General features: G+C 33.5%; 2 protein-coding genes across 4 annotated transcripts in view; one reads left to right on the top strand and one right to left on the bottom strand.

The window, feature by feature from the left end:
• The window catches only part of LOC136036521 (zinc finger protein ZFP2-like), a 37,091-nt gene extending 19,174 nt beyond the window's left edge, over nucleotides 1-17,917 (bottom strand). Inside the window, exons 1-3 of one of the 3 annotated variants that reach the window (XM_065718826.1) lie at nucleotides 17,746-17,915; nucleotides 7,485-7,639; nucleotides 127-297 (exon numbers count right to left, since the gene is read on the bottom strand). In XM_065718826.1, the coding sequence (XP_065574898.1) occupies nucleotides 127-297; nucleotides 7,485-7,527 (214 nt within the window). In that variant the 5' untranslated portion in view covers nucleotides 7,528-7,639; nucleotides 17,746-17,915. Of the gene's footprint in view, nucleotides 1-126; nucleotides 312-7,484; nucleotides 7,640-17,745 lie in introns of those variants that run through there. The other 2 variants (XM_065718832.1, XM_065718838.1) reach the window with 2 other exon arrangements.
• A 4,539-nt stretch (nucleotides 17,918-22,456) lies between these two features.
• LOC136036460 (WD repeat-containing protein 5) overlaps nucleotides 22,457-25,076 on the top strand; it is a 56,384-nt gene continuing 53,764 nt past the window's right edge. Inside the window, exon 1 of the mRNA XM_065718706.1 lies at nucleotides 22,457-22,624. Coding sequence (XP_065574778.1) covers nucleotides 22,598-22,624 — 27 coding nt within the window. The 5' untranslated portion in view covers nucleotides 22,457-22,597. The remainder of the gene's footprint in view (nucleotides 22,625-25,076) is intronic.

Below are 25,076 nucleotides of genomic sequence, written 5' to 3'. Positions count from 1 at the left end.
CACCCCGGGCCTTTCACGTGCAAAGTAAAGTCGCAGTTTGGTTCATTGCAAAGCACCAAAACTGCATTATTTTAATTACTGCCCCTATGGATCCCTAATAAATCCTTTAGACATTTGGAAACATACCTTCATTACTGCCAGTACTTGAATTCTGATTATATGGATCAGAATCAAGTCGAAGCTGGGTGCATATCATGGGAGAAACGACCAGTATATTGTCCTTTTGTAAAGGAGGTAGGATAAGATGATGGCTTCCAAATACCTCCTCATTATCATTTTGAGCTACATCCTCTACTTCTGAAAGAAAATTACTATTTTACATAGGTATGCTGATCAATATAAGTTTTCTAATTTTTGAAAACTCTGAAATCTTTCCAAACAGCCCAGGTCAGCCTCAAGCTGTCACCAAGCTTAGGGACTGACTCATTTCTTAATTCAGTAAAATAATTTATAGTCTGTCAGTAATGATTAACAAGTTGAGCCGAGATTCAAGCTTGGAAGAGGTGTTTTTAAAGTGTTCCCTAGCTAGTTGTCATTCCATAGTACTTGAAATAATATAAAATCTTCTTCGTTTTCCAACAAATATAAGAGTGGACACCTCAAAGGACTGCAGATCAACTTGGAATGGACTCCTGATTAAGTTATTCCAGAAAATCCAGGTTTTGACTCATCTAAAAGAACGTAAATCCCATAAAAATTGTTGGAGTTGCATATGAGGCCCCTATTTTACAGCAGCCCCCCTTCATCAAAATTGTCATTGAAATTATGACTGGAGCTTGCCCTCTCCCAACTAAAGATACACAGCTTATTGGTTATCAGAATTGTCCCAGTTCGAACAGTATTTAAGGCGAGGGATTGTAAAGGAATGCATCCTTCAGATTAAGCCCATTTTTCACTGTAGATATCTTATTTTTCTAGTCTTACAAAATTCTACTTACTATTACTAATTTCGGTGAATCAAAAAGCTAAGTTCTAGAGCTTACTTGTCTCATAGCTACAATTTGAGTAGTTCTCCCCGAAAGTAAAGATAACTTCGATTTTATTCTCAGCAGATCCCTAGACCACTGATCACAACAGAATGAACTATGAATTTTCAAAAAAAAACAAAAGCCAAACAAGTAAGATCAGGGTTGTCAGATTTTATTAAAAGTTGTTTTCTGTTAGAACAGGGAAGTTTTTTATAGCATATTTATTAGTCAAAAACAACTTTAGTTTGGCTTAAAACTTCCTCTTTAAACCGCACTTTTCTACCCAAACAAAAACAAGTAAAAGAGAATTAGAGACTTATAAAAGAGGACCATTCCGGATTTTATCATTGGTATAATAAGAATCATGACATTTTAGAAAAAATAGCAACGTCTGAGGATAAAAATCTGGAGAAGAACAAGGATGATGAGCTAAAGCCACACCAAATATGCTTGAGACTTAGCCATTTAGATACTAACCATTTAGCAACATGAGCGCAGTAAGCCTGAATGCATCAATGATTTGAACAGATTTCATTATTAGTTCAAGGAATTTAAAAAAAATGGTAGGAGTCGAATGAGGAAAACAACAGCACCACAGCTCTTTATTACATTACTATTATTATTATTTATGGCATTACTTTATGGCATAATTTACATTACTATTGTTTGCATTGTATATTGACCAGCATGAAGACCAGTCATTCTCTATATAAAAACTAGTGCAGACTGCAGGCTCCTCGCTTGTGAAGATTGTCACTTTTTAACAGCCAAATGTTGCTTTCAAGTTTCTAAACTGTATCAGTAGATACGTATGTAATGCACGAAAAAAATCCCCAATCCTTGAGTTTACATTGTATATTTGCTAGCAGGAAGACCAGTCATTCTCTATATAAAAAACTAGGTACAAAAATTAGCACAGGCTGCAAGCTCCTCACTTGTGAAGATTGTCACTGTTTAACAGCCAAATGTTGCTTTCAAGTTTCTAAACTGTATCAGTAGATACGTATGTAATGCACAAAAAAAAATCCCAATCCCTGGGTTTGCATTTTATAGTGGCCAGCATTAAGACCAGTCATTCTCTATATGAAAAACTAGGTAAAAAAGCTAGTGCAGACTGCATGCTCCTCACTTGCGAAGAAGGTCACTGTTTAACAGCCAAAAGGAGCTTTCAAGTTTCTAGTATGTATCAGTAGATACGCATGTAATGCACAAGAAAATCCTCAATCCTTCAGTTTGTATTGTATTTTTGTCAGCAGGAAGACCAGTCATTATCTATATATACAACTATGTACAGAAACTAGCGCAGGCTGCAAGCTCCTCACTTGCGAGAATTGTCACTGTTCAACAGCCAAATGTTGCTTTCAAGTTTCTAAACCGTGTCAATGGATACGCAAGTTAGGTACAAAAAATCCCCAATCATTGAGTTTGCATTGTATTTTTGCAAGCATGAAGACCAGTCATTCTCTATATTAAAAATTCAACTGTTTGATCCGGTTTGTTTCTCATTTCTTAATTTTAATAGACTAACATTCCTACGGTACCATATCCACTATTACTCAAATCTTTTGATCACCAGAAACATTTTGCAAATGGACGATGACAGGCTACCAAAGAAATATCTTTTTGACTATCCATCTAGGATCAAACAAAAAGTAGGTCACCCCCAAGTGGGTAGGAAAAGTTCATAAGGAGTTTTTACAGGAAATTGATACGTCTTGGAAGAGGACAAAGAGTTAAACTTTCAATAAATTATGGTAGAGAGGCGCGTAAAGATGTTCCTGCCTGAGGTGGTTTGGTGCTGCAGCGAGTCGTTAGTAGTAGCCCTAGCTCTTTTGATTAGATAGGACGTAAACCAATTCCTAGAAATTTCTACATCCTTAACCAAGAAGACGACCATGTTCTAACACCCTGATTACAAAGATGATCAAGGTATAACAGTTAATTGTTGCTTATTATATCTTCTCTTGTCTAGAAATTTGAACACAATTTTAGAAAGTTTATAGCGTAAAAAAAAATTCATGCGTCACAACTGATATTATATGCTTTGACCCCGTCATAAAGCGCTGATTAGAAGCGTAGAAAAAACCTATCTTTCTTAGTTCAAGAGATTCTTTTGTTACAGCAGGTCAACTCTATGACATCACTACCTTCTAGAGATTGACTCTAGTTTGCCTGCTAGAACAAAACTTTATAGTTGAAAGCAGAATAATGGCTTGACAGAATGAAGGCTTGGCAGCAAAAATTCAAAATTCTAGTCTTTTCCAACATAGACAATAAAACTCAACTTCAACTCACACTCTCTTTGCTCTGGTCCAAATACGAACAAAAACCATTTGCACCGTAACAGCAAAGAAGTATGTACCAATTCCCAAGATATAATTTCATATTCATCAATCTGGCCTTAGAAAAAAATTGTAATTTTCAAAAGTAAGGCAGAAAAGTCTAGAAGGTTGAAAAAATATCTATGCACTGCCGTGGGTAGAGTCAACAGAGTAAAAAACAGGACTTTCCTCCATGCATTTACGTATGATGCAATACGTATCGATTCCCGAAATAAAATTAATTTTTATCAGACTGGCCTTAGAAGATAAAGCTCAATTTTCAAAAGTAAGGAAGAAAAGTCTAAAAGGTTAAAAAACGTCTATGCACTGCCATGGGTAGAGTCAACGGAATAAAAACAGGAATTTCCTCCATGCAGTTAAGGTGATACATGTAGGGTAGCTTAAACAAGCAAGCTAAGTTTAACTTTACTAAGTAAGAAAATAGGAGTCCAAAAGAAATTAAAATATTTTAGACTCTATTATATTCTCTTTTACTTTGAAAGCTCTTGCCTAGCAGTTGAAAAATACTTTGGGGTTCTCAAATTCATAAAGGATCATTGAATGTATTGTGAGTCTCATCAAAGTGGGAAGCTACTCAAATATGGACTTATATATTCTCTTAAACTTGTGACAAATCAGGAACGATGATATGAAGCTTTTAGATAATGATTTTACTCTGTTGGCAGTAACATAATAAAAGCAACAATATTCACCAGCCATAAGCAGCCAACTATTTACATGATTTTAAACATAACAGACTCAGATTCTAAAAAATAATGTTAAAATCTCAATAAACATACTTAAATTGCTAGTCTTAATTGTTGGTTTACTCTACTCTCAAATAATTAGTTCCATTAACACAAGTGACACTAAACACACACATACTATATAGTGTATATTTCACAATACCAGAGTAGAATTGATGAAATATCAATAAGTCCATCAACTTAATTCAATGAGAACAAAGGTTTGTAATAGAACAGCAACTCTTGCTACTTATATGCTTTAGTCTAAAATATCGAAATTCAAAATACCTTCAGTGACATTTAGGGTCGAAACAACTTTTGCAAACAGCTCCAAATTAAAAAAGAAAGAGAGAAATCCGATCAAAGCTCAAGACAGTTACAACATTCAACATGTGAATTACAACAGCAGGGTCGCCAGAGTAGAGGGAACTGGTTGACGACACCATCAGCCTTCTCCAAGCAGTCCTGTCCACAGCTAAGGATGGGGTCTTTTTAGGGTGGATGTTGCAATTGAGCAGGCGTTGGTTTATTACATCATCCCATTTAGTGCATGGCCTTCCTCGGGGGCGTTTCCAGCCATTTTCCGAGGGATTGACGTCCAAAGTGATCCTTGTGGGGTACTTAGCGGGAGACGGAGTAGGTGGCCGTACCACCTGAAAGAGCGGGCTTCTACTTGGGTAGAGAGACTAGCCAGCTTGAAGTTCATCGGGATCAAAATATTGCGGATCTTGTCATACCATTTGCAGCCTTCAACTCGACGCAGGTGTCTAGCCTGAACAGCATCGACCCTTCTTTGCTGTGTCTGGGTTATCGGCCATGTCTCAGATGAGTAAAGCATGATGCTTCAGACTGTGGTGTTGAAAATTTGGGCTTTCGTATGGTTGCTAATTTTCCGTTTGTGGAAGAATGCTCTCAGGAGTCGTTCAAACACTGAGCTTCCCTTGGCTGATCTGGCTGAAACTTCGGCGTCAAGTACGAAACATCATGCGGTCTTTTCTATGAGCATAATCTTCGTTTTCTTCCAGTTGATTTGCAGCCCAGCTCTAGAGGCTGTGAAGGAGGGCGTCTCGAGTGCAGAATTAAGTTGATTGAGATTGTCACTAAGGACAGCTACATTGTCCGCGAAGGCAACACTGAACAGAGTCCTTCCGGCATAACTGATGCTAAAAGGGTGGGCAAGGTGCGTTTCGTTCAGGACGTGGTCGATGACGCGGTTAAGCAACTCGGTTGCAGCAGCGTATCCTCACCGTACTCCATTTTGTATGAGAATGAAAGAAGAAAGCTTCCCGTTAACTAGGATGGCGGTTTCTGTGTTGCTGTAAAGTTCCATGAATAGGCTGACTATCTTTGTGGGTAGGCCCGCAGCTTTCAGGATAAGCCACACGGACGGTCTGTCAACGGCGTGAAAGGCAGAACAAAAGTCAATGAAAGCCATGTAGGCTTTTTTGTTGAATTCCACAGTATTTTCAACAATCTATCTAACAGTTTGAATCTGTTCAATTGTCGATCTTCCTGGCATGAATCCGGCTCGTTTGGGGCGGCACAAAGTATGTAGGAAACCTGTCGAAGGTTTCAGCAGCAGCAGCGCTATTTTCAACAGTCTAAAGATAAATCTAGGGGGTTAAAAAAAATTTATACACTCACATGCATTTAAGGTGGTGCGTGTAAGGTAGCTTAAACAAACAAGGTAAGTTGAACCTCAATAAGTAAGCAAATAGAAGTCCAGAACAAAATAAAAGATTTTAGCCTCTTTTATATTCTCTTTTACTTTGAAAACTCTTGCTCTGCAGTTGAAAAATACTTTGAAGTTCTCCAATTTGTAAAGGGAAAAGTATTGCGCGTCTGATCAAAGTGGGAAGCAACTCAAATTTGGATTTATGTATTCTTTTAAACTTTTGACAAATCAAGAATAATGGTATGAAGCTTGTAGACAATTATTTTAATCTTTAGCATTATCACAATAAACGCAACAATATTCACCAGCCATAAACAGCCAACTATTGAAATTATCTTAAACAAAATAGACTCAGATTCTAAAGAATAATGTTAAAATCTCAATACACATACTTAAATTGCGAATTTTAATTGTTGGTATGCTCAACACCCAAATAATTAGTTCAATTAACACAAGTGAAACTAAATACACGCATACTATATAGTGTACATTTCAAAACACCAGAGTACAATTATTGAGTCATCAATAAGTCCATCAACTTAATTCAATGTGAGCAAAGGTCCATAACAGAACAGCAACTTTTGCTACTTATAGGCTATAGTTTCAAATACCGAGATTCAAATTAACTTCAATGATATATAAGGTTTAAACAATTTATGTAAACAGCTCTAGATTAAAAAAAGAGAAATCCGATGAAAGCTCAAGATACTTACAACAGTTAAAACAGTTACAGAAAGTTACAGTTACAAAATTTATTCAATTTATGGATTATGCAGTAGTTTTATGTGATGTGATGATATCTTGGTAGTATTTTGCACAACTTTTAATGCAAAATACTATAAAGGAGTTTCTCATTTTCTTTTTTAACAATCTACATTTATTTGGGAATCTGTTGCAAAAGAGTCCTAGATAAAACAGAACCAAGCAAAGAATAATTTCCATTTTCAGAATATTTAGACTCTTATAGATAAACATAGGCACATTCCCAACTTCTGAATCAATATTTAAAATCTAATTGATGTTAGCTTTGAGATGGTTTTAGCATATTCATATGTGGTGTCAAACAGATGATCTAAATTATTTGCTATAGTTTTAAAAAGTTTTAAAGGGTATATTTCTAAGTATATTTCTAAAGTTTTAAAGGGTATATTTCTTCCACGTGGCTTTCAATACTACCTTTCGTATTGAAGGATTTTTTTATATTGTTGGTTACAGATTAGAGTCTTAACATTTGAACATAAATGCAGTATAAAACCAAACTTCCATTAAAAAAAAACCTTTTTAGTTAAAAAAAAAATTGTTTTTTTAATTTTTGGCCTCATTTCCTTACTCGTTACCATGTCCCATAAGCTGTTCTTTCCTAGAGGTTATTTTAGTTTCTTATTTCAAAAAATGTCCAAGTTCTTCAGCTGAAAGCAAGCATCTTTCAAATCAAGAAAGTTAAGAATTCTAGATAAAATAGAACCCAGCAAAAAAAATTTCCATTTTGAGAATATTTAGACTCTTCTAGATAAAAATAGGCACAATCTCAAACTTCCGATTTACTTTATAAAATCAAAATCCTAAGATTTATTTAATAAGACGTATATTCATGTGTGGTGTCTAAAAGATGTAATAAATTATTTACTTTATTTTTGGAATGTTTAGCTCATATTGGAAGGAAGGGCATATTTTCTAATTTTTTCTACAGTCTACTTGTTAAGCTAACATAACAACAGTAAATTCTAAATTCTTCTTAATAACATTTGGCTAAGTCAATGAAACAACTTGATACCTTGCTTTAAGATAGACACGTCAGGGAGATCAGCAGTCTCCATTATTTCTGTAATAAATCCAATTAAACAGTGAGATTGCTTCCCCAAGTTGCAGCTTCAAACAATTTTACTTCTTCAAACTTTGATTAATTTACAATTTTGGCTATATCATATCCTGAAGAAAGACAATAAAATAAGAACCAAAAAACAGTGTATCTATGTTCTTGCAACAACAACAACAACTGAAAAAAAAAGACAAAAGCTAAATACGAATATTTAAAACTTCATATCTGACAAAAAGTTCAGATTCATGCCACCAGATTCAGCAGATCAATAGTTTAGATTAAATATTAACTTTGATTCAGAGATGGAATATTAATATGAATTTTAACATGACAAGACATTGGCCATATATGAACAGTGAAAACCTTAATGGATTTTAACTATGAGGACAGGTTTTAGCTTTGAGTAACTAAACCCAGATTTTGAACAACAAATCCAGACTTAGGGATCATAAGTGTAGATTTTTCTATTATTTAAATCAAACAGTTCGTGGTAACGAACTGTAGTAAGGAGCGACCCGGCTCAATAGTAACCAAAACTCTAAAAAATGGAATTTTGGTACCAATAGCTACATCAAAAGAATCGCATTTTAATGCTGATTTTAAATATATAAGTTTCATCAAGTTTAGTCTTACCCATCAAAAGTTAAGACCCTGAGAAAATTTGCGTTAATTTAGAAAATAGAGGGAAACATCCCCTAAACGCCATAGAATCTTAACGAAAATCACACCATCAGATTCAGCGTATCAGAGAACCCTACTGTAGAAGTTTCAAGCTCCTATCTACAAAAATGTGGAATTTTGTATTTTTTGCCAGAAGGCAGATCATGGATGCGTGTTTATTTGTTTGTTTGTTTTTCCCCCAGGGCTGATCGTATCAACCCAGTTGTCCTAGAATGTTGCAAGAGGGCTCATTCTAACAGAAATGAAAAGTTCTAGTGCCCTTTTTAAGTGACCAAAAAAATTGGAGGGCGCCTACGCCCCCTCCCACGCTAATTATTTTCCCGAAGTCAACGGATAAAAATTCTGAGATATCCATTTTATTCAGCGCAGTTGACAAACCTTAAAACTATGTCTTTGGGTACGACTTCCTACCCCACAGTCCCCATGGAAGTAACAAGTTACAAACTTTGACCAGTGTTTACATATAGTAATGGTTATTGGGAAGTGTACAGGTGTTTTCAGGAGGATTTTTTGGTTGGGGCAGGGGTTGAGAAGAGAGGGATAAGCTGGGAGAACTTTCCATCGAGGAATTTGTCCTGGGGGAAGAAAATCCCGTTAAGGGAGCGCAAGATTTACTAGCATTACTTAAAAAAGACAATGAAATAATAAATATGAACACGTTTTTTTTCAGCTGAAAGTAAGGAGCAGCATTAAAACTTAAAACGAACAGAAATTATTACCCATATGAGGGGCTCACCTCCTCCTAATACGTTGCTCTTTACGCTAAAGTATTTTTGGTAATTTAAACTATTTATTCTATGGCTTTTGTGATTCAGGGGTCATTCTTAATGAATTGGGACACAATTTAAGCTTTAGTGTAAAGAGCGAGGTACTGACGAGGGGGCGAACCCCCTCATATATTTAATAAAAACATGAGAATACAACCGTAAGCTTAATTTACAATTTATAAGTTACGTATATCTTTTACTAACAAAAAGATTCGTAAAAAAATTAAAATTCTAGTTGCCTTTTTAATTGACCGAAAATCGGAGGGCAACTAGGCTTCCTCCCCGCTCTTTTTTTCTCAAAATCATTCGATCAAAACTATGAGAAAGACATGTAGCCAAAAAAATAAATATGCAAATTTCTTTTTAATTATTCCTCTGTGGAGAGCCAAAAGCAAAACATGCATTGATTCAAAAACGTTCAGAAATTAAATAAAAAAAACAACTTTTTTTAACTAAAAGCAAGGAGTGAAATTAAAACTTAAAACGAACAGATATTACTTCGTATATGAAAGGGGCTGCTTCCTTGTCAACGCCCCGCTCTTTACGCTAAAGTTTGCTACTGTTTTAAAAAGAAGAGTTGAGAGAAAGAGTCAAACTTTAGCGTAAAGAGCAGGGTGTTGATGAGGAAGCAGCCTTTTTGAGGAGGGAGACAGTGAAACTTAAAAAAAAAATAATCAACATTATATCCAAGGGCCATCCCCATAAAAACAACCAAAGAAAATATAAAGAAGTCATAGTTAAACTCCACTAAAGAAAAGATGCTAGGACTGTTTTGAAACTTCTTAGTTGAAATGATAAAATTTTAATGTAAATTTCTTTTATATTTTCATTTGTTGTTTTCGTGAGGATAGCCCTAGGATATAGGGTCAAAATATTCATTTTTTAGTCAAAGTTCTACAGTCTTACAAGAAACTTTCCTTTGTACTGCTTGTTCTTTGTGCTTATGATGAAAAGGCAATGGTTTTTTGTTTCTATTGTGTTGCATAAAGCTTATGTTACTGGTTCTTTTTTAGAGGGACAGGTAGCAGGCCTGTTACTCCACCTTCCAGCTGAATGAATCAGACCCAGGGTTCTGTGTTCAAGCAAGCATCAATCCACTGTGCTACCAAAGGACAGAACCTCATATGACCAAACTTTTCAGCAAAGAAAATTATACTGGTGTCAATTTGATTATTTAATTGGAAACAATTGACCATTGAAGACTGTTTAAAACAATTACAAAGAGATTTAAGGACTGAGGTATATGACTAAGATGTTTCACAAATCACAGATGTTTAAATCACAGATCTTTAAAAGAGTCAGAACAGAGTGCCCACAAGATAACATAGAGGAGCTCTTTTTCCTGTGAAGTCAAGGGCTATATTTAGGCATTAGGGGAGGGAGAGTACAGTTAAATGGAAACAACTTCGATAATTCAATCAATAGAAAGTTTCCACTCAAACTAATATAATAATTTAAATACTAAGAAGAATATTGCTCTTCAGCGTTTCTGCTTCTTGGCTAAGATTCCGAATATTTATCCAGCTATCCTGGATTTTAACCTGCCATGAAAAATTGATTGTAAGATATTTAATGCAGCAACTGATATCTTAAAGAAGAGAACTATTGTCTAATAATGATTAAAGCTTGAAGAAGTCAATTTTGTGGTTTGTTTAAAGTTTTTGATTGTGCAGAAGAGAACAGAAATGACTAGGAAGAGCCGTATTGGTACCGGCTGGCCTAGTGGCCTGAAACTGCTGGGGACAGGTAGCTCAGGTACTCGCAATTTCCACAATCAATAACAGTGTATTATTGTTCATAATTGCATATATCCATCGTCTGCAGATTGGAGGAGAATAGTACTTCCAGTGGCTAGTTTTTCTGAACAAGAAGTCAAAGAGGTGAAAGGACTTCTTTTTACAATTTTTACATTAGAATTTAGTACATTAGAATTAGTACAATATGATATATTTTTGTGACAGTGATTGCCTCAATCATACATTGTAATCATATGATTCTCAAATGAACAATGTAATGACAAATATTCGTCCTTTGATAGGTTGAGAAATTCTCTGAGTATTATATTAACAGAGTTGGTTTGAGCTTACTACCCCATACCCCTGCTCTCTCTCTTTAATCTCTGGATACAGCCCAGAGCTATATATAAAAGTTTACTTATTTCAAGGATTAGTGAAAATTGTACTTTTTCTAATTAATATTGTTCAATGTGCTAAATAATACAGACTTGGATAGAAAACAAGTAAACAACAAAAAAACAGAAGGTCAGAAGAGGTCATCAAAGGGACTATTATCTAGTTCAATCAAAGCAGACTATAAGTCAAACTATGTCTTTTTAAAGACAAAATCAGGTAAGTTTAAGTGGCAGTCTAAATCTAGTATGGTTGTACATGATGTACAATCATGTTTGAAAAGCAATTATTTATATATTACAAAAAAAAATCGATTTTATGAAAAATCGATTATAAGGAGGTAGTCATTCGAAAATATTATAAATTTTATATTTCTTTTTTATTTTCCAGGTACAATATAAACATAATACTTGATGTCAATTTCAGTACTCTTTCCAAATGTATTTATTTTCCATACTGCAAAAGCCATTTCGAACCTGTAAAGTAAAACTGTGTTCCTTTGTATGTCAGTTGAATAAAGGAAAAACAACATTTGATAAAAAATTTATACAATAATCTGCTCCAAATTTACTGGTATGCTGATTAACTACAATAAACTTGCCAATGACACCTTTTTATATTGTTATTTTCAATACTGCCAATAATTAAGAAAGCACAAATCAAGAAAAGAACAGGACAAAGAAGAAGAAGCAACATTGAATTATTGAAGTTAAATCGAATTTATTTCTACAGAATTTTTTTCTTTTTTGTATGTTTTAGTGTTTTTATAAATAAGTTCTCTCTCTCTCTCTAAAAACAAAGAATAAATTTTTTTTTTATTCATTTCTAATTTAATGGTTGCTACAATGGCAATTTCATATAAGTCCCCTCTCCTCTAATGCAGTCAAGCATAGCCATCAGGGTGGCTAACTTGCATACTTTTTGTCTATACTGCCCTCTTCTTTACCTCATTGCACTCTTTTCTTCCACTGACCAGAATTGCACTCTTTTCGCTTCTTATTCACTCTTAGCACTCTTTTGTGAAATGATGATAGAAAAAGGACTAGCAAAATCAAAAACTTGAATTAAATTATTTAATTGCAAAAGATATGAAACTACACAGTAGGAACTATGTTATCCCTTGCTGTGCTGTCCACCATTTGTCTTTCCAGTATTTCCAACCATATAAAAAGAAATAGATCAAACCAAGGTTAAATTAACAAGCAAAAACATGGAAATTCAAATTTAATAAAAAGGAGTCAAACACAGTTAGGTCCAACAATTTCTTGGAGACATCATAAAGAATTTGGTTTATGAACTTTATTATTATTTATGAAATTCTGTGTAGTCAAGCAAGATCCTTTTTGCTTGAATAAGAATGTGATTAGGTAGGTATATGTTTTCCAATTCATTTATGACTGTTGCTTTCTGTGGCTGTAGAAGGGTTATAGATTGAACTACAGTAGTTTAATATAAAAAGGCATATATTAGGTGTTACAATTTTGGCTGTTCATCAGAACTGACATTAATTAGGGAACTAATTCCTGGTACTGCTTGGGGGGATGGCCAGGCAGACTGATTGGCTCAGCATTGATCATTCTCTCTGGTAAGATTGTCAGTTGGGGTGTTTTGAGGAAAGAGCATTGCTGGGGGTACCAGTTGCTTTGGGTAGAATGGGGTTGAGTGTTCTATGAGTTTTAGTATTAGGTGGTTTCATAAAGGGTCTAGTTTGGGTTGAATATTTTGCTTTTGGTCCTAGAGCTGCGAATAAATAAGGTATAGCTTTCTCTGCAGCTATTTGAAGAGTTAGTGCTTACTTTTTGCATGCAGGGCACAATGTTTTATTGGAAAAATTATGGGACCTTTTGCATTTTATGCATGTTGGCCGATTGTTTTTACAACTTAACATTCCTTTGGAGTAGGAGTTCTTACATTTACCTGCAGGTTTGAAAGATGTCAGTGCATTTGTTTATTGAGTGTCTCAGTTTTAGACATTTTTAGCATTGGATTAGTTTTGGCTTGTAGGGTTTTTGAGGTTTAATTTCTCCAAAGAGAAAAATCTGGCCTTGGATATTGCTTTTTTTTTCATTAAGTGTGAATAGGAAAGACTTGCTGGACTTTTAACCTTTAGTATTTGGTTTGCCCAGTTAGCTGACATCTGCAACTGCTCAGCATGAGCAGTCAACATATGGAACAACCTGTCTAAACCTGCCATCCAAGCACCAAACTTCAATAGCTTCAAAAACAGTGTTGAAAAGTCTTAGGAGAAACACAAAAACAAAGTCAATACATTTGCTGAGTGGTCAACATAACTTAAAGATCAACCAACTACAAATCCATCAAGCAAACAGAGGGCATCAAAAGAGGCAGATCAACTGCCAGATGGTGCTGAACAACTTTAAGTAACTTTAGCTCCTGATTTGGCATTTCTGGAGGAATGTTATGCACATCAATTTTAGTTGTGCAGTGATTTGGGGTTCAGAGAGGATGTTTTATTAGGATGTTAAGAAAGGTTTACAAGTTAAGTAGTATATATGCTGATTAAGAATCTTGGAGAGCTATTTGCAAAGATCCATTGTGGTTAATGCTCAATGAAAACATTGATTTTAACAATTTAAAAATTGCAACCCTTATTAGTTTTATCTTATTTATCTCAAAGAGGGTTTCAGGAGGCCAAGGTTTGGAGAAGCTGGGTTGGTTCAAGAGGAGGGAGAAGAGGGGAGTTGTTATGATTCGGGAAATTTATTCCCTTTTTTGAAGCTCTTTGAAAAGAACACTTGAAGGTCATTTTCCTTTTCATCATGCATAGTGAAATATGCCCCTGCTTCCACAACTGTGTTATCTATTATTGAATTTGGTTTGTCATGTGAGCTTGGATAGAAACTTGACCAGCCAAGATGGAGTGAATGTGGAACTTTTTTAGGAATTTTTGGGATAGGGTCTGGGGGACTCTGGGGTGTTCTTAGCATTGCCATTGCCATTGCCAAATTTAAACAAGCTTTAATGCTAAAGAAAAAACAAAAATTACAATACCAAACCGTCTGCACTTGTGTGAGGGGAGGTATGTACCATTCACAAAAAAAAAACACCACAGTGTAGTCCAGAGAGTGGTTTGGTGCACAATTGGTTGGGTTTCCTTCTGATACCTCATGATAAAAACACAAATGATTTTTTTTTTTTGAATTTCTTGGGATGTTGCTGCTGTTTCTCTTTTAAGAAGATTTGGGCTTTTCAGTTGAGACTATTCAGTCCTTTTCCTTTTGACTCACTGTGTGAGATGAACAGAGCTACTGAATTCGTTTTTTCCTTATTTATCTTGAGTCTACTCAGATTTCTTGCAATAAATGTTTTGTTACAAGGAGTTGAACTATAAGAAGATATACATTGAGTTCTGCACTCTGTGTGCATGTATGGTCAGCTGGATTATTGGCTGATAGTGAGTTTTTGTGGTGTTTGAAGCATTCTAACATTTTACATTGCAGGGTATACTGTGCAGGCATCAGCATATCATATTCAAATAGGCAATGATCAATTGTTTCATTTCTAAAATTACAAGACCTGCAAAGGGGGGAAGAAGGAACTTTGAACTTTGCCACTAGGGAACTGATATGAAAGTGCCTGAAAATTTTGCCTGTTTAAGCCAAACTGAATTCTATGATAAATCTTAGAAAGGTGTTTATGGGGGAACAACAATACAATTGGATTATTCTTATTTAATAGTACCTCTGCTGGTCTCCAGTGTTAAATATCTCTAATGGGGAAATGTCTTCCACTTGACTGGTCAATGGTTAAAGCATTTTTTGCAATTTCATCTTTCTTATTTTTACCAATTATACCCTAGTGCCTCGGAACATGCTGGAGATAAGTTCTTATTCCTCTTGAAGTGAGATTATCAATAATCCTAAGGCAATGAAATGTGTATATGTCCATCTTATACTGTGAAGCTGAAGAAAGCAGCTCAAGGCTTGATAAAGAGTCAGAATAAGCTATAATATTTTGTAAATCAACAATGATAAATTCACTATTTGTGAGGCACTCTAATGTCATGATTAAGGTGTTTAGCTCAGCAGACATTACAAATGCATTGTTATGCAATCTCTTACCCAAAGCAATATTCTAGGTTGGGATAAATACTCCACTTGCTACTTTCTCATTCATTTTGGACCCATCAACAAAAATTTGGAAATGGTTTTAATATGTAATTGTATTAAGCCTGGCAAATTTTTTCTGTATAAAAGCAATGGGGGTATGTTCTTTAGTCCACTTTGAGAACATTCTTAATAGAGTTGGTGTAACTTCTTCCTCTAGTTGTAAACAAAATGTTGCTAAATTTAGAATTCTTCTTCTATTTCAGCAAATATGAGCTTTCCAGTTGAGAAGATTTAGCCCTTTTCCTTCTGACTTGCTCTGTGAGTTAAAATGAGCTACTGCAATGGTTGTTCCTTATTTGTATTGAATCCACTTATGTATCTTGTAATAAATCTTTTGATTCTACTAGTTTAAATATCAGAGAATATACATTGAGTTCTGTGAACAGAAATGGTCTGTTAGAGTCTTAGCTGATAGTGAAATTTTGTTGTCTTTTAAGCATTTTAACAGTTTACATTGCAGGGTATGCTGTGCAGATGTTACATATTACATTCAAATCTACGAAGAGGGATGGAGAGAATTGATTTATTTGAATTAGGAAACTGATACAAAAATGTTGAGAATTTAGCTTATTTAAGTCAAACTGAATTCTCTGATAAATTTTAAAGAGGTACTTATTGAAAATGACAACTTGGTTAATTCTTATTTAACATTAACACTGATAATCTCCATCTATAAATAAAAATACAAAAGTTCTGGATACTTTGAAGACCTATTTGGTCTTCATTAGTAATTCTTTTGATGATAATACACTAAGTTAATGAACTTCTAAGCCAATGGACCAGTAACATTCACTGATCTGGAAGTTATTAAATTTATTTGTGCATGAATATAGTTTTTGTTAATGATAATTCTGCTGACTGTATTTCTGCTGACAATGAGAACCAACTGTGTCTCCAAAATAATCCAAAGTTTTGTATTTGCTTTTCACAGTTTTGTTAAAGAAAGGCAGTGTGGTCTCTGAAAAAAATCAATGTTATATATATGAGAATGAATTTTATACCTCCAAGTTCAGCAACATCCCATTAATAATTAGACAAAGAAGAAAATTGTGCCAACTTAACTAAGAATTAAAAATTTAGCAACATTTTGTTTATATTCAGAATATGATTTCACCAACCCTATTAAGAATTCAACATAAATTTAAGCAAGATTATGGACCTCAAAACTTTGAATAACCTCAGTTGATGAACATGTCTTGTCTTCAAAATATTCAGAACTTTTCTTTTGTTTATCATTGTCTAATAGAGGACTTGTTCCATATGAAACTCTTATTTGTTTTGTCAAAGAAAGGCAGTACAGTCTATTAAAAGAAAAAAATCAACTTGACAATACTTTCCCAAAGTATTTTAATTGGCCATGGAATCATTACTCCTAACTTACCATCTTTCCAAGATAGAAAAAGGTAGTTCATCTAGAATTTTACCATAATTTGTGCTATATATAAAAAGGGTTGAAGTAAAGCATAGTGAAGTTGTACTTGAAGTGAGTTGATTATAATTGTGTCTATTCCTAGGGTTGGTGGTGCCAAAAGTAAAATTAATTATAGTCCTTCAGTCTCAAATGTAAGCAAAAGGTCAATGTTCCTAGTACCTGAACAATTGTTCAAGGTCATGAAACTATTGTTAATAAATGCATTTTGACTTTTGGAACATCTTTTCTCTCTTGCAAAACTACTGCAAACTCACCATTATGGAGTTATAGTATATTTGCACATTAGGGGGGGGGGGTAAAGTATAGCATACATTAAATACAACATTGGTTAGTTTACATACTTAATATTTGCTATGATTTACCCCAAGCCCCCCTAGTGTGCAAATATATAGCCCAAATTTGTTTCTAAACTATTACAGTTTTCAAATATCTAATCAACAAAAACAGAAATGATTGCAATTCTATAGGCCTATGTATAAATGCAAGAATATTTGAGCCAGAATAACTCTATAATGGTGAGTTTGCAGTAGTTTTGCAAGAGAGAAAAGATGTTCCAAAAGTCAAAATGTATCTATTACCAATAGTTTCATGACCCTAAACAACTGTTCAGGTAATAGGAACATTGACCCACTGGTTCCCTTTAGTAACAGCTTTCCCTACAGTTATTCTGTATAGGCATACTACAAAGTAAGAAATACTGTTTTTAACACTTTTCTACAGCAAAGATAAACAAAAAAATGTTTCATCTTTAATAGTCTATAGAGGGCTTGAAATTGAATTTTCAAGTAGCATAGTCCAAAAACGATTAAGGCTATTATTTTTGGAAAGAACATAGAAAGGCACTGAGTGGTAGGCTAGGCCATGTTCACCTAAACTGTAGCTCAGTATACCTAATTCATATGTGTCCAAATTTACTAACTTTTTCAAAAAAAAGTTATGGGTTTTGCAGTGTTTCCTTCTTAACAGCTCTTTTTGTGCAATAAATCAACCTTGTTAATTAGGCCCAGTGGCAAGAACAGTTGTACTAGGCCTATTCTAAGAAATCAAGTGAAATTTTAAAGTAAGTTACATACTCACCTATCAAGAGGAAATTTCAGTCTATCTTGTTGATTAATAAGCCTTCCTCTCCTATGGAAAATATTTTCATATTTCAAAACCCTTGCCATGGATTTATGCTTGCCCTGATTAGAGATTGCCAAGTATTTTTATATTGATTTTGTAATATTTAATCGAAAAGTGTCATTCCACATAATAGAAAAACGCGTTTTGTTTGGTGAATAAATTCAGGTAAGAAATATAGCCTTGTAGTACAGAAAAGGCTTTATATTGGTGACTGTCCTAAGTACTCGGTCTGTAGGATAACCATCCTTTAGATATCTAAAGAAATGTATGAAAGACGTATATTTTGAATGATTATAAAACTTAAATGCATTACAGATTGAAAATGTTGCCAATATCCTACAGTGTGCAGGAAAAAGCGGGTTACCCTCTCCGCACAGAAAACCAAACGGTTTTCTTCATCATACGAAAACAAATTAAAAGAGCAAGTCCCTTGTAAGCAGAGAAACCTGGAACGTGGGTTCAATTTTTGCTACGACTCAAACCTACGTGAAGCTTGGCTAAGTGACAATACAGTCATAATCATGTATAACATTTCCCTCCCTCCCCCCATCTCTCTCTTTCTCTCACTCCCTCCCCCTCTCTCTCTCTCTCTCTTTCTCTCTCTCTCTGTTTGTCTTTTGCTACTAGTGGAAACCCAGTAGATTTGTAATTTTTTCTTTAGATTCACTGACAAAAATCAAAACGAATTCAAATTTATTAAATAGTTGAATCAGGTTGTTTTCAATTAGGATAATAAAACACTTTAAAGGAACAAGAATTATTTAGAGATAAATTTTCAGAGGTTTGATAAATGAAAAAAAAACAAAAAAACTAATAATCAGACTCACTTTGGAGAGGAGATCAAACTTTTACAATACTAATTGTCAAAGTCAGAAACATCTTGATTCATTTCGTTACAAAAATTTTAAATTCATCATCATATATTTATTACCGTGAAAATGATATTTGAAGATATGAGAGATATGTTTATATTCTTCTCCTAATTGACCCGAATAGACAGTATCCATTTGAATATATATCCTGATTAACTGAATAATATGCAGTATGAGGTTGTTTAATTTTATCTGTAGAATTCTATCTGAGCCTCTTTTTCTGCTGACTATGCTATAGGACAATCATAATAATAATTTTGAGTATTATGTATCACATTCCTTAAACTTAAAAAAATTCATTACTGAAGCATAATTATTATTCATGGTTTTATATGTTATAAGACAACAACCTATAATGCACGCTACATTGACCACATGCATCCAAGTATAATTTAAATTATAAAACAAGGACTATGGCCACCTGTGTCACTTCAAACTTAAAATTTTCCGCTATGTTGCAAAACATAAAAGCGCATTCACACAATGTACGATGCTATACATTTGATGATGATTTAATAATAATTTCAATATGAAAGTATATATATACATAAAAGATATATTCAATGAAGTGCAATATGTTTAAGGTGCTTACATTGAAAAGGCTTAAAAATAATACAAAATTGTCACGTTGGCAAGCCAACATAGAATTTTTTTGACCTGCTGGTTCTTTTTTAAGATTAAATTTTATAAAATTAAGCAATAATGGAACACAAGCACAAGACTGATGGCATGAAAAAATCCTTTCAACTTATCTTCTGCCTTTTTGGTTTCATCTCTTATGATACAATCACATATTGAGCGTAGTGTACGTATCTCTAAGCTTAAAGCTATCACTGCAGTTATATTTTACAAACAACTCACTGCAGCACCATGAAGTCCAAGGCAAATAAAGCTACCAACGCTCTTCTTTGGTTTCAATCTTTTGAATCCCAATGACCTTTTACGTTCTCTTCAGAGGCTCGTATAATGAAAAAAAAATAAAACTAATAATCAGACTCACTTTGGAAAGGAGATCAAACTTTTGCAATGCTAATTGTCAAAGTCAGAAACATCTTGATTCATTTTCTTACAAAACTTTTAAATTCATCATCATATATTCATACCCGTGAAAATGATATTTGAACAATAGAAGTGATTATTTTATTTTTGTGCCGTTATGGAAATATTTTTCGTAGCTATGAGTGAATCGCCTTATCTTGCATATTTCCTGCTTACTTGATAACAAATTCCTTTAAATTTCTTAAAGGAATTTGTAACTGAAATAATTATTATATCAAGATTGAGCACTCGACAGTGAATAATGTGATTTTTTGAGACCTATAGTAAAATTAAAAGTAGAGAAAATTTTGAAAAGACTACAAAGGTAAAAGTGAAAATTAATTGCCCCAATGGTGAAGAGTGCGGAGGCCGTTCCAACAAAGCAATGATATTCAGTGAAAGATATGTTTATATTCTTCTCCTAATTGACCCAAATAGACAGTATCCATACAAATATATATCCTGATTAACTGAATAATATGCACTATGAGGTAGTTTGATTTTATCTTTAGAATACTATCTGAGCCTCTTTTTCTGCTGACTATGCTATAGGACAACCATTATAAGTAATTTTGAGTAGTATGTTTCACATTCCTTTAACTTAAGTAAATTCATTACTGAAGCATAATCATTATTCATGGTTTTATATGTCATAAGATAACAAACTATGATGCACACTACATTGACCACATGCATCCAAGTATAATTTAAATTATGAAACAAGGACGATGGCCACCTGTCTCACTTCAAACTTCAAATTTATGTTACGCTATGTTACAAAACATAAGAGCGCATTCACACAATGCACGATACTATACATTTGATGATGATTTAATAATAATTTCAATATGAAAGCATATATATATATATATATATATATATATATATATATATATATATATATATATATATATATATATATCAGATATAGTCAATGAAGTGCAATATGTTTAAGGTTCTTACATTGAAAAGGCTTAAGAATAACACAAAATTGTCACGTTGGCAAACCAACATAGAATTTCTTTGACCTGCTGGTTCTTTTCGAAGATTCAATTTTATAAAATTAAGCAATAATGGAACACAAGCACCAAACTCATGGCAATAAAAATCCTTTCAATTTGTCTTCTGCCTTTTTGGTTTCATCTCCTATGATACAATCACATATTGAGCGTAGTGTACGCATCTCTAAGCTTAAAGCTATTACTGTAGTTATATTTTACAAACAACTCACTGTAGCACCATCAAGTCCGAGGCAAATAAAGCTACCAACGCTCTTCTTTGGTTTGAATCTTTTGAATGCCAATGACCTTTCACGCTGTTAAGAATTTCCCTTTTCCGTTAAATTATTTCCTTACTGCACCTTCCCGCCAAATTCTGGACAATTCACTTTTCGTTCGGTCCTAGATGGTCGGCCAACAGGGATAATTTTTGGTAGTCTGTTATCTTTCATCCACAGTACTCTTCTGAGCTACCTCAACCTTTCTTTTATCGTATTCCCAGAAAATGGGGTTGAAAGATTTGCTTTTTGCACATCCTACAATTCTAAATACAGTCAGTCAGTCAGGTATCCTAAAGAATTCCGAAGTAATTTATCTGGAAATCATTTAGCAAATCCTCCTGTTGGTGGCATTTTTAAGTGGCCAAAAAGATACGAGGACACTTAGCAGTCTTCCCAAACTACTCTCCTCAAATTTTTCCAATCCAAATTTTAAGCAAGCCATTTTTTAAGCATAGTTGAAAGGTCCAATAACTATACCATGGGAGATACCATGACCTTTCTCCAGGCTAAAGTGAAAATCTTAAAACTAAGAGATGTTTCTTTGCTTACGCATGGTTTTATTAGAAAGTAAGCTTACAGTTTTTGATTCGGGGTGGGGGGGGGGGGGAAGGATTTATGTTAGAGGATGTTGTTGATGAAATAGTTTCCCATTGGATAAAAATTTTAAGGGGAATAAACTTTTAGGGGAAATTTTACACCAGAAAATTTTTTAAAATTCCAATACAGAATTACTTTGTTCGTGTCACATTCGCTCTACCTACTCAATTTTGAATTTGGAGATTTCAAAGGTAATTGTGATGGGCTAGTTTTTATCTGCATTGGACTGTCTACTAAGCTTAATTCATGGAGGAGGGAACGGGTTTCCTGGTTTTATAAAAAAATAAGAAATTAAATCCTAAAAAACTTTGTAACTAAAAAGGTTTTTTTTTGGTTAAAGGTTTAACTAAAAACCTTTAATTTTTATCAATTTTTTTTAGCCAATTGACTAATTCATTTCCAAATTCATGGTTTTAAAATTTCTTTTCCAATTTTTGTATTTTTCGTTAATCATTAACAAAGAGCTGCTCTTATATAAATGTTGTTTTTTACTGAACTAATAAATGCCTTTACTACCAATTGAGCGACCTAAGAAACCACAAGATTGAAGAGACCTATTAAACATTCTTCAAGTTTTTAAATATCTTTAAAATTAAAAATTTTTAAAGTAAAATGAAAGCTCATTCTTTTCAAAAATTTGGAAAAATTACCTTTATGTTAAATTTGGCTTTATTTTATCTTTAATTTGACGACTTTTTTTTATTGTAAAATAAAGTTAATTTATTTCAAAGTCATTTAACTTACATCCAGTACAATTTATGAGAAAACTCTCTAAGCCTCTTTTTGGTAAATTTTGCAACGATTTGTGTGTGTGTTTTTTTTTTGAAAATGACGACTAATCGAGGAATAATGTTGATATCTGTAGCGTTTTCGTCTGGTGTTATTTGGCAACTACGGTGGATATAATCACATATTTTAAAACATTGTAGGCAAGAGAGGCTAGTTTTCTTAAACTAGTTTTCTTGTGTGAATGCTTGAACTTGCTTTATATATTGCTAGGATTTAAGACTGTGATTGAAAAATGTCTACAGCTTCAAAGCCACCATCTGTGAGTATACTACTCAAATCTTAGGATAGACTAGCACACTTAGGCTAATGATTCCAGTCTATGTAAGAGGACAGGTAAGATTTATGTTGATGGACTATTCAGCTAGCTGAAAACTAAAAATACCTTTATTGTCAGAATTGCGTCCTGTATCCAATTTAAAATGCGTTTGCATCAGTAATGAACTTTATCTCCACCCCTATGGACTGCATACCTTTTCAGGGTAGGCCTATATATTTTGCACCTTAGGGGAAGGTAAAACTCAAAATTACCTTTATAGTTAGAGTTGTACCCAAATCTAAATTTAACAATCATTTGCATAAGAAATGAACTTTACCCCTGCTTTCCTAATGTGCAAATATATACCCTGAATTGGAATGCAGCCTATATTGAATTGGTATAGGCCTATCTAAAACATTGGTACCACTGAAACAGTTAAACCATTATGAAATATTATATTTTACCACATAGAAAGGAGCCTAGATTGATCCAGCACTAGATCTATCAAAATCTTTGTAAAAAGTACATGATTACAACCTTTAATTTAGCAATATTTCTAACACCTTAAATTACCTTAAATCGCATTTGCCAGCAAGATAAGGTGGTAGATCCTCCTGTAGTTCTCGCTGGTGGTGAGTGATGTAATTATGTTGGCTTAGCTTCCCAGTCCAGCCTCCACTCGGCCCTCTCCCAGTCCTGGTTGACTCCAGCCTTGAAGGAGTTGGGTGTCTCAGCTTGGATGGTAGACTTGGATAGGCTATTCCAGAGGGGGACCACCCGAATGGGGACCACCACGTCGTTCCCTTCTCCAACATCCAGGCAGGTGAAGCTTAAGACTATGACCTCTTGAATTGTTAGCCAAAGAGGGGGTGAAGATCTGGTTCAGGTAACCGGATTTGAAAATCACTCTTAATTTTAAATACAAAAATAAACAGCAGTGATATTTAATCTAAAACAAACATCTAAAGCTTAATCCTAATCTTGGAAAATGCTGAAACCTGCTCAATTTTAGGTGGATATCTTGAATAATGGTATATTCAGATAACTAAGTAACAAAATTACTTTTACAACTGAATTTCATTCTTAATCATCAGCAAAAGTTGATATTTGTTTCTGTTACAAATTAAATTTCATGCCCTTTACAGACCCTCAAAGATGATGCTTTTTTCTCTTACTTTAGGCATTGTTTATATACCTACGTTTATGTCTATTGTGTTATAGCTAGTTTACCCTGTTAATTGAAACAATGGTGGCAAATTCAAGATTCAATCAATACATAGGAAATATATTGGTAATATAGCCTATATGGATAAGATTAAAAGGATAAGGTTAGAACAAGGCTAGGCAATAGTTGAATTTTCAACAGAAATAAATGTCAAATTTGGATTCAGGATGAAATTTCGATTATAGAGGTAAGTTTGCCTCTTAGCTATCTGGATAGGACTACTCTGTTAATAATAATAAAAAAAAAAATTAACAATTATAAAGCTATATCTTGGGCAGAGGAAAAAACTGAAATAAGTTATATTGAACAATAAACTAAAAGTTAAAAGAAACAGATACTAGACATAGAAAAACAATAATGATAACTCCAATGTATATATGTATGTGTGTATATATATGTATGTATGTATATATATATATATATATATATATATATATATATATATATATATATATATATATATATATATATATGTATATGTATATATATATGTATGTATATATATATGTATGTATATATGTATGTATATATATATGTATATATATATATATATATATATATATATATATATATATATATATATATATATATATATATATATATATATATATATATATATATATATATATATGTATATATATATATGTATATATATATATATATATATATATATATATATATATATATATATATATATATATATATATATATATATGTATATATATATATGTATATATATATTTATATATATATATATATATATATATATATATATATTATATATATATATACAGACTAGGCTAGCCGTCTTAGCCTAGTCGGTTGGTGTGCTGGATTTGGGATGCTTTGTCTGAAAGGACGCGGGTTTGTACCCAATTGTTGAGTTTGGGACAGGGGTTAGTGGCGTGACTCTGTAAGCTTAGTCAGAGTCGACCCAGCTCTAAATGGGTACCTGGAGAAATCTGGGAAAGGTAAACAGAAAGGGTGTGCGATAGCACAGGATGGTTGGCCCCCAACCCCGCTGCACTTTCTGGCTGAAGGGCCAAGAAACAAAGATCAGCACCACTGGTAGGGACTGTAAAGTCTAATGCTGTATCCTTTACCTTTATATATATATATATATATATATTATATGTGTGTGTATGTATATGTATGTATGTATATGTATGTATGTATATGTGCATATATGTATATATGTATATATATGTATATATATATATATATATATTA

The sequence above is a fragment of the Artemia franciscana genome, chromosome 2, assembly GCF_032884065.1.
Source record: "Artemia franciscana chromosome 2, ASM3288406v1, whole genome shotgun sequence".
Taxonomy (NCBI): Eukaryota; Metazoa; Arthropoda; class Branchiopoda; order Anostraca; family Artemiidae; genus Artemia; species Artemia franciscana.
Note: the sequence above shows the minus strand (reverse complement) of the source record. Positions and strands in the feature narration are given on the sequence as shown.